Source organism: Tarenaya hassleriana, unplaced genomic scaffold, assembly GCF_000463585.1.
Source record: "Tarenaya hassleriana unplaced genomic scaffold, ASM46358v1 Cleome724, whole genome shotgun sequence".
Taxonomy (NCBI): Eukaryota; Viridiplantae; Streptophyta; class Magnoliopsida; order Brassicales; family Cleomaceae; genus Tarenaya; species Tarenaya hassleriana.
In genome coordinates this window covers 1,959-13,229 of record NW_010969787.1, presented here as the reverse complement: position 1 = coordinate 13,229, position 11,271 = coordinate 1,959, and the positions used below count along the sequence as shown (strand labels likewise).

The window sequence follows — 11,271 nt, the reverse complement described above, 5'->3', positions numbered from 1 at the left end:
AGGTAAGCTTGCATTCTTCGACTCAAGGTTCGTTTAAGGCATGAGACGAACATGTTTGACGTGTTGTCGAAGAGTACGTGCTTTGGCTCGAGTTAACGGTGGTTCGGGCCGAGAATAGAAGTGTGCATGCTTCGGATTTTGTACAGCCATTCGTGACTCATCTCGGATGATGATCTCCTTGTGATCGGGTGGGACGTCATTCTCCGGTTGAGCTCCTAGCTTCATGCGATCCGGTTGAGCTCCAAGTTTCGTAGGTTCCAAGCTTTCGTCCATGCTCCCGCTCCAAGCTATCATTAGCTCCATGCGTTCTTTTATCTCCAAGATATAGTTTGATGCATCGCTCGGGATTCCGAGGTCCTCATCACTTCTAGACTTTCTGCTTGGTAGAGTTGGTGTATATTCCTTGAATTACTACTCCATGGCCCCTTAATGACCTCAAGATTAATTCCTTGATTCTGATCCTTGAGTTAGGCGTTCAAGTTAATTTACGAAAATTATTATTTTCCAGTTAAGATATTATGGCGGCATTTCCAATACGCCATATTATCTTCACTAAGCTTTCGATGACTGCAGCTCACATCACTTGTACGGTTTTCGTAAAACAATTTTTTTTCCATTGGACGTGGCTTTTGAAAAACATTTTCAGTGTAAAACCATTAAGGTAATGAGTCGTTCTTTCCCGTGGAAGGAACGTTGCTCTAATACCAAAAGTTGTGACACCCGTATCCCGCTTCCCGTAAACAGGATATGCCACATGGATGAAACCAATAAAATTTAATAAAACCAAAAGTACGGGAAATTAAAACCTTTATTTCATAAATGCGCAACGGAATAGTTTAATACAACCTTTAATTATCACACGCCCGATCTTAAAATACAATGCAAAGGAAAACATCGTTTTCAAGTTTAACACAAATCAAGTCTGTACGTGATGCTGCCTCCTCTTCAGTCGTTATCCAATTGTTACTCATACTCCTCGTTATCTGAAAAAAGTTAGTCAACGAGGACTAAGCACAACTGCTTAGTGAATGACCCGGGTTGGATCCGGTAAACTCGTTCCCAACGAGAATGGTATTAAAACGATAAAGCACAAAATATATTATTCAATATTAAGCATATATTCATATCATTTAGAGCATCATCATATCCATTCCCGTATGGCTTCACACCATCGGGCTAGCCGTAAACCCTGGTCACTTCTCATGACCAGGAGCGCCTCTCACGCCCGTCACATCTCATGACGTTGGCCGTTGCATCTCACGACAATCAAGTATGTATGGCTTCGCATCATAGAGTTAACCGTAAACCCTAGTCACATCGCATGACTAGGAGCGCCTCTCATGTCCATCACATCTCATGACGTTTGTCGTTGAATCGCGCAACAATCAAGTCCCGTATGGATTCGCACCATAGGGTTAGCCGTAAACCCTAGTCACACTGCATGACTAGGAGCGCATCTCACGCCCGTCACATCTCATGACATTGGCCGTCGCATCTCACGACCACAATGCGCCTCACACGCACGTCACTTCTCGTGACGACCGATGTCACTTCTCATGACCCATCGGAAAATAAACCCAATCATCATACAACGACTTACTCGGTAACTCACTCATTTCTTGTCCAAATGGAGCGCCGTTTGTTTCTAAATGTTCATTGAAATGTCCTCTTTTTTATTCTAATCATCAATTTCTTCAATGATCACACATATTTTCTGGGTAATGACCCAAAAATGTCGGACTTAGAACGAGTTTTGCGTTTTTCTCTGAAATTTACAATTTTGCTTTGATTTTCAAACTTTCATAACTTACTCATTTCTTAACCAAATCGAGTGCCGTTTGTTTCTAGGTGTTCATTGCCCAGGTTTTATCGAATCAACACCATAACAATGATGAAAATGAGCTCACACAGAGGTAACTCGAACCACTCACCTTGCTTAGATTCGGATCTGAGTTTTGGCCGGATTTGATTGCGTTTTCCGGCGACTCCGATGATGGCGACTCTCCTAGACCTTCTGAGGTCAGTCCTCTTTACTCCCACGAGCTCCTTTCCTCTTCCTCTCTCTCTCTTTCTTCTCTTTCTCCTTTGTTCTTTCTCTACAGAGAAAATGGCTGAGATGCCATCTTTGCAGGGGTTTTTCTTCGACAAGGATGAGTCAAATTGGCTCTAGCTCATTCCCACTGTAAAGCCTGCATTGTGGATGGTCCAGGGGTGGTCACGACGCATCATTTGGTGCCCTACGCGCAGAGAAAAGCTCAGGGGAAGTCTGCAAGTCGAGCTGGATCGCACCATGTTTTTGTCGGCCTGGGCCGGTCGGTCTGCATCTTGGACCGGTCGGTCCAGGCACCCTATTTCCCGTTTTCCACCGTTTCTCGCCCCTTTCGCACGTGGTGATTCCCGAGCCTTTTTCCGACATCTTATGGTCCATTTTTAAGGTTTTTAAGGCCCGTCGATCGAATTTTTCTCTTTCCGGAACTAATTAAAAATTCGAATCTGGATTCGGGGTATTACAGTAATGAGGTCCGTATATAATTGATGTAAAAGGTCGATCATTGGACGCTAAATTACTCTAATGTGGTGCAATGAAAATTGCGCCATGATGTGCTCAATCTACGACGGAAGATAACAATGTCTCCAACCATATCCTTCAAACTGATGGATTTAGGGAGTTCCAGGAGGAAATGAGGAACGAGTTCTGTGTTCCAGAATGCCATGTGGCAGCAGCTGTGGGGCGCACATTTTACCCCCACCACCGGTAGGAGGTCCGTAGCCCCCACCATGTGCCGCATCCTGTACATGGGATAGAGGTGTCACAAAAAATATATACGTCGTCTCGTAGAATCTCTTTATGGTCTGAAACAAACATCCAAATAATGGTATACTAAATTCAAATGGATTTAAGATAAACGAATGTGATAAATATGTGTGTAACAAAATTTATCATTGTATATTTATATGTAAATGACATGTCAATAGTGGGAAGTAATGATAAAATAAAAAAAAAGTAAAACGAACAAAAGAAGTAATGAAATTCTTTGAAAAAGAATTAAAATTTAATGAATAATATAATATAAAACATATTAATGGTATTTATGAAAATAAATATAGTTTACAAATATTGATAATTGTTTAGAAAAATCGAATATATATACCTGAACTTTTACAAAAATACCAAATAAATACTTGAAGTATAAAATTCTCAAATAAATAACTGAACTTTTTAAAACTTCCATATAAATACCAAACTTTTAAAAATTTGTCAAATAAAACAATATTCGCTTACGGCTAAGTCATCAGTTATCGATAGATCTCGTTAGAAGTTTAACGTCATTAATGGATTTTGGTTTCATTTGGTAAATTTTTAAAAGTTTGGATATTTATATGAAAATTTTGAAAAATTCAAATATTTATTTAGAAATTTTATAATTCAAATATTTATTTAATATTTTTATAAAAGTTCATGTATCTATGTCCGATTTTCCATAATTTGTTTGGATAGTTTGCAAAATAGACATCACTTTTTGAACTTTGCAAAGTACCACTTTTTCTTTAAACATTGCAAGTGCAGTGGCTCTCTTGGGTTGAATAAAAGAACATAAAATCTTTGGAGGTCTCAACATGTGCTTGGTGTTTTCTTCAGTTTGACCAATCTCTCTCTCATTGAGGATTGAGTCAAAGTCAACTCGAAATCAAAAGTCAACAACCAAAAAGGCCACTTACGCATCCGTTTGATTTGGTCTAAATAATATAAGCTGACCAAAAGGATTTTCCAATGCGAATAAATACGACCAACTTTCCATCTAAATCAATATTAATACCACCATTTTGGTTTCTTTTTTTTAAAGAAAAACCCTTACAAAACACAACCGAAATTATTTCAGTTTGGATTCTAGAGTAATGAAAATTTTTATTGAATAAAAAATGTTCGTCTTGGTTCACATTTTTTATTTTTTGAATCTAATAGGGATTTGATCAATTTTATTTAAAAAATCTGTTTAAATCAGTTTGGTTTAGAGTTTTCGAACTCTTCTAATTCAATTCACTCTACACTAACATAGAAGAAGAGAAAAACAAATTGAAGAAAAAGTCTCTTGCCGAAAAGAAAAGAAGGTCGTGGGCCGGAAAAACAAAAGGTTTAGAAGTGGTTTGGAAGACGTGTCCGTCACTCGGGGTGGAGGAAAGTAGGATCTAGGACAACGGCAACGTACATACACATGTGTGTGTGTGTATATATAATTTTGGTAATAGTGAATAGGATGAAAATTGTTTTTATGAATTGTTTTTATAAATTAAAATCAAGTTTGGTTGCAAGTGTTTAGGTGAATTATACACGAATACGTACATGTACTATACCGATGCAAATCATATATGGGGTTTTGAGTATTACACTTCTAATTTTGAGATTGGATATTCAAATCATCTTAGTCTATTCAAATGTGAACTTGAATTATGGATAATTTAGAATGGTTTACGTCTATATATAGTTTGCAGCCTATTAGATGAAAGTATAATTTATTTGATATGCATTCGAAGGATAATAACGGTGGATTCTCACGTCGTCAATAAAAAATTATCCGAATCCGATATTCAATTTTGGTATTTCAAATGTTTTTGTCAACCTCTTAATATATATGCATATGTGTTACACAAAGACGGATGTAGATAGGAGTATACCAAATAAAATGAATATTTAAATAAATCGTTTTACGAAATGTACAACATATATATTTATACTTTTGTAACTATATGTCCTTATTATTATTTCGTAGATATCGAAATTATTTTTCTAATAATATATAGTTTTCATGATTTTGTTATATATTCTAAAAGTTATCAAATTCAAAAGTTTTGATATGAAATTAAAAAAATAATCATATACGAATAACACCATCAACCAAAACTATCCTTGTCTACCGCCTTAATTATATATATATATATATATATATATATATATATCATATTTTATTGGATAATCATTCTCACCGACTAATGAATAATTATAATCAACAACCATTTTCGTAGTTGACTTTTGGATCTAATTTGAAACAGAAACTTTTTGTTCGTGAAAAATATTAATTATACATATACTTGTATTGGTGTATATCTAAAAAAAAAGACCCGCGAGTACGGCACACGGAGTCTCCTAAAAGATTGACCAATGACCTATCGACACGTCATACAACTCTCCTTCAGTTGGTGGAGACCGTCGGGTTTAACGGTGATACAACAAAAGAACGGGTTGGGTAATCGAGCAAAGGACTGCCACGTGGCGAACGGGGAGGCAACTCCGTTATCTGCCTTCCGTTACTGTCGTAGTAGATCACGCCGGAGAAATCCAACGGCTGACATTTGTCCCCCATCAAGATCGTCCTCTGCCAAACACCGTACTCCTCCGCTTCTTCCGCCACAAAAGCCTTCTCCCCCGTCGCTCCACCACCGTGCCCTGGCTTTTTCCGGCGAAGCATCGTCATCGCCTTGTTGCTCAGGCTCGTGAACAACTCCTTCGGCCTCCCTCTCAGCGGCGACCGCGGCGGAGTGTACCACTCGTACTTTCCTCCGCCGTCTCCGCCTCCGCCGAATCTGGGGCTTTTCAGGTAGACATCGAGGTGGGTTCGCCGGAGATTCCGAGTTTTGAGCTTTATCTTCTTAGCGTGCCTCGCGCAGAGCGCCATGAGCGACACGAGGAAGCTCATGCTCAGCCGCTTCTCCGCAGCCGAGCCACCGTGCTCCGGCGTAGCTCCGTTCATGGTTTCGCCAAAAAAATCTTGTCTTTTTGTTTTGGGTTGGAAACTGGAACTAACAACTCAAAATATTTGACTTTGTTAGGATTTGTTCGTTCTGGTGTCTGAGAAGGTTGTATGTATATGTGTGTATATATATATTCACACGCGTAGATGAGGGTTAAGGAAAGGAAGTTAGGTTACCGGCTGATCCGGTAGCCTTTGCGCTGACTATTTCTTTTCATTTTATTATGTTTCTCCATATAGAATAATTTGTATAAGTTCAAGTCATTATTCATAGTTAATAAGTCATTACCTAAGGAGCATGCAAACGGCATGCATAAACCATTTTTTTTTTTATAAACTCCAAACATATTAGAATATCTATTCTGTACGGCATGTAAGACATGAGCCTGATTTTTTCAACTATAGCATCAATTTATTATGACAACGAAAACCAAATGGAATATCACATTATTGTGTCGAATTGATATAACTTTAATGTGATCAAATTCAATATATGAAATAATTCAAAAATTGAAAAAACATTTTTTTAAAAATACATTATTTTTCATAAAAATCATTGACAGATAGAAAATGATTAATTGAATCCAATTTCCATAGAAAAATTGAATAGATACAAATCCAAAATAATCAAACCAAAATATACTTAAAATCCAAGATCTCCACGAATATCATATTATTCAAAATTTGAATTTTAAATTGTTGGTTTTTTATTCACATTCATCCAATAAAGATAGTTGGTTTTTGAAGATGTGTGATAACATTGATTTTTAACGATGTTTTTTATATAGTTTTAGTTGTATTTCACCGCACTTTTCGTGCGAACCTAGATATTAGATGGTATTTTAGTCACATATATTGTTTTATTTACTCTTTCATAGAATTTCAGATATACTTGCGTATTTAGACGAAAAGGAACTCACGGGCGAGATACGGATAAAAACACGAAGGATGCGCGAAAAGGAGCAAATATTGATGTTTACAACATCGATATCAATGTTTAGCCAACATCGATATCGAGATCTAGAATATATAGGAATATCAATGTTGCCCGAAAATCGACATTGATGTTCCGCCAACATCGATATCGATGAGTTCGGGGTTCGCCATTTTCACCATAATCGCACGCATTTGACCCCGAATGCTGTCACAAACCTCGAATCGACGATTCTACACGTATTTCGAGCATTGAAAAGCCATAGAATCGACACTTTGCGGAGTTTAGAGATCAATTTCATTTTCCTAAGTCTTCTTCTATGTTTCTCTTGATATGTTGTACGAATCCATGTTGAACTCTCGTAGGAAAATTTTCCTACGATGTGTGAGTAGTTTCATTGTCATAGCGTAGGGATTCTAGCCATGTTATGGATTTGTTGATGTCCTATATATGATTATCCATAGCATCATATTATATATCAGGACTCAGTAGTCACTTTGACATACCATCATTCTCTAGAGATAGCAAACGTAATTTTACATTAGAATTTTTTTTTTTTGCACTACTCTCAACTTTAGTCCTAAAAATTGCTTTAAACCATGTCCATTTTGCATATTCTCTTGTATTTTTTTTTTCCAAACATGTTTCTTCTCCAAATAGGAAAGAGATCAGTGGATCAAAGAATTGGGCATCAGAGATCGGATTACGCTCAGCAGCGGCCGCTTTCTTCTAGGAAACAAGTAAGTCCTTTTCACAAAACCCAAAATATTATTAGTAAGAACCCATTTGTTGGGGAACCCTATGGTGTTAACTTTATATTGATGGTTCTCTATAACTTTTATGAAAACTCATCAGAACTGGATACGGTATAACATAATTCACACGAACTTAATAAGATAATATATATCGCATATGAAATATACCTGAATCTGTTGGTTTAGTGCTCTATGATGTACTGTTTAGCGAACTTTATTCGGATACATTTGATGTATTGACACTTTCTATATTTTATGGATTAGTGTTTTATTCATTACGTATTTTGCATACTTAAATATGTTATAAAATCCATGTATTGTTATGAACAAGACTAAACTCCCTAGTCATGTATCTAGCTCTTTCGGTCCATCCGTTCCAGCCCCTTTTGTCTCGGATTTTCCATCATTTTCTCGTGCGTTTTGTCCTTCCCTGCGTGTGTGACCCTGTAGGCTCATTCGATATAGCAGTATAACCCGAAATCTCTATTTCGGATATACAAGTAATAGGCGGTCTCTAGCAAGACACTATGACTACCTATCTCGAATAGAGTTTGTTCGTAATCTTACGAATGCCAGTGATGATTCCTGTTGAGGATCCTTTTGCATCGCGATATCATATGTCGAACATAAGGCATGGACAAGCCACCTTATCTGATTCAACTGCTTTCTCGTTCACTGAGTTCGACTGTCTAAAATAGACGATGTTCGTATATAGTGCGGCCACACATTTCTACAGTCTCGCTCACACGAGGGGCCCATCGATATCTCTCTCGTTTACGAGAGGTACAAATCTCATCTTGACTATCTACAATCCAGAACATGATTCGTTTCGTACCTGATACACGCCTTTATAGTCCTCCTGTTACGCAGGACGTTTGACGTATTCAAAGCACGCAACTCCTCATGTTGGATTCCGTAGTACGCGCTAGCTCCTCAAACATGGTCTTGAGTTGATTGATCATATCAAACACGTTCTTCCCCTCAAACTGCCTCTGCAGATTCGGGGCCATGCTTCCCAACATGAGACAGGAGATCTCATTGTCGTTCAGGCGATACTTCAACCAAACATCTCTGACGGCTCTCGTGGCGTTGGCCGCAGGCTCTGGTGGTAGAGCCCCTTCTAGGACGTACGACTTCTTATCGTGCTTGAGAACAATTCTCAAGTTCCGATACCAGTCTAAGAAGTTCGTCCCGGTCAACTTATTCTTCTCAAGAATAGATCGCATCGTCAAACTCGGTACGTTATCGGTTGACGCCATGTCCTACAGAAAAAGACAAACAGAACGAACAAACAAAAATGCAGATTCTATCAATGGTCTACTACCAGCTAATCCATCATCAATCAACGACAACACATCAATGATCTACTACTAGCTAGTCCATCATCAATCAATGACAACATGATGCATATACAAGCTATATTCCCATAAAGAAAAATAACCCTACAATAAATTTCTATATGGGACTAAGATCCGTATTTCACATAAGAATGAGTTGTTACACTCAACCTTACGCTATTTAGATAGACATCTAATGTCAGTCACATCCAATGTGACTCTTAGATCTTTTATGAGACTATGATATCGAATATCATTGCATACTCGTCTCATCTGTACCATTAAGTCTCAAGTCAAAATTGACAACTTAACCTAAGGTAAACCATATTCAAGCTGTGGGAACCACGATTTCCCATCCTGCCTCACAAAGATAATCCGGCACGCTCAGCTTTGGCATGACTCGTGTTACGGACGATCGATGCCTTGACAGGCGCTCTAGTAATGGGAGGTACACACGCTCAGCATTACATAAATAAGGGATTTTCGAAACCACACTTAAATCAAACATCTACTTTCAAGCTATGAGAACCACCATTTCTCCATCTTGCCTCACCAAGATAATACGGTACACCCAGCTTTGGCATGGCCCATGACACGTACGATCGAGGCCTTGACAAGTGCTTTACTCATAGAGCTCCTAGATCTAACCGGTTTCTGTGCAATGGTTGTACACAATCCGAACAGACCATCCATTCGATTATGTAATCCCAATCCCGAAGCTCCCACTCAACCAAGCATATCTAATATCTCGATTAAGTTACATGCATTCATTTACTATGGACCATCCATAAGAATCAATCATGTCTATTTGAGTTACAGTTGGTCAGATTACGCAACGATTGCGTAATCGGACCTAGAAAACGAAAAATTTCGGAATCTGTACCTCGGACCGTCCGTTCTGGATGCAGAACGAACGTTCCAGGCTTGGCAGAACGGACTGTCTCGACTACAGAAGTCAGAACGGACGTTCCACGCCGAAACCAAGCATAACGGACGTTCTGCAGTGGACGGAACGGACGGTCCAGTTGAGACCTTCCGTTCCGAGCCACTCAGTCCGTCACCCTTGGACCATCCGGTCTGGCTTACCCAGAACAGACGGTCTAGGGTAGGTCTACGTGATCAGATCACGTTTTCCCATGTTCTCGGCCCCGATCAGACCCGAAACTGATCTGAATTCTTCTGTACACCCAAAATTCGAACTCCTACACTCTATACAACATGAAACATGCAATCTATACTAGATTCAATCATCAAACATGCATAGAAATCAAAGCAAACATGGATTCAAACAATTCAAATCCTAAAACATGCGTGATTGGGTTCTACGAAATCAAAACAGAGCAACCAGGCTCTGATACCACTGTTGTGATTCCTGGGATCTCTAGAGCGAATCTTATTCCTAAGAGATCGATTCTAGGGTTTGCGCAGCGGATATAAAACAAAAATTTGGATGAAACCCTAGAACCATAGAATCGTAGAAACGTTAGAACGCTTACCTCAATCGATCCGGGGCCTGTATCAATCGAAGATTTCGTCTGATCACGAAAGGGAGGAAGATTACCTCGCCCTCTACACGTATCCACACATCGGGATAGATTCCAACGGTCGGAACTTGTCTGTTCGGACCCGAATCAGCTATTCGGTATGATGCTTTGAGAAAACGAGATTTAGAACTCCTTGAACTCTTTGGATCTCCCCAAACGCTCTTGGAATTCTGTACCAGACCGCTCAGAAAGTCTCTTCATCCATTAGGGTTTTAATCTCCTTCTTATAAGGTGATTTAACCCTAATTCGGTCTAATTTTCGAAAACCCAAAAGTCGGAACGGACGGTCTAGGAATGCACGTGGACCGTCCGTTCCGGCAAGCCAGAATGGACGGTCCATGTACATCATTATTCCCACAATGATACATAACTAGGGAGTTTAGTATTGTTCATAACAATACATGGATTTCACAACATATCTAGTATGCACAACATGTAATGAATCAAACACTTTCATAAAACTATAGAAAGTATCAATACATCAAATGTATCCAAAGAATGCTCGTAAACAGTACATCATAGAGCACTAAACCAACACTAGCGTTATGACTTGAATCTCATATGACGGTTCCATGATTGGATCCTAAGACCTGAGATATCTACGGAATCCAACATGAGGAGTTGCATACTTTGATTACGTCAAACGTTCTGCATAACAGGAGGACTATAAAGGCGTGTATTAGGTACGAAACGAATCATGTGTTGGATTGTAGATAGTCAAGACGAGATTTGTACCTCTCGTAAAAGAGAGAGATATCGCTGGGCCCCTCGTGTGAGCGAGACTGTAGAAATGTGTGGCTACACTATAGACGAACATCGTCTATTTCAGACAGTCGAACTCAGTGAACGGGAAAGCAGTCGAATCAGATAAGGTGGCTTGTCCATGCCTTATGTTCGACATATGATATCGTGATACAAAAGGATCATCAACCAGAATCATCATTGGCTTTCGTG

The 11,271-nt window shown here is 38.9% G+C and overlaps 1 protein-coding gene across 1 annotated transcript; it reads right to left on the bottom strand.

Moving 5' to 3' along the window:
- Positions 1–4,974: 4,974 nt before the first annotated feature.
- Positions 4,975–5,868, bottom strand: LOC104801662. The gene has a single exon (XM_010524984.2). It carries the CDS (start codon positions 5,745–5,747, stop codon positions 5,190–5,192), a length of 558 nt encoding a protein of 185 aa, XP_010523286.1. The 5' UTR covers positions 5,748–5,868; the 3' UTR covers positions 4,975–5,189.
- Between the last annotated feature and the right edge of the window lie 5,403 nt (positions 5,869–11,271).

Bases quoted from the DNA above. Each gene is read 5' to 3' on its own strand.
- LOC104801662 (XM_010524984.2), bottom strand. From the start codon at position 5,747: ATGAACGGAGCTACGCCGGAGCACGGTGGCTCGGCTGCGGAGAAGCGG.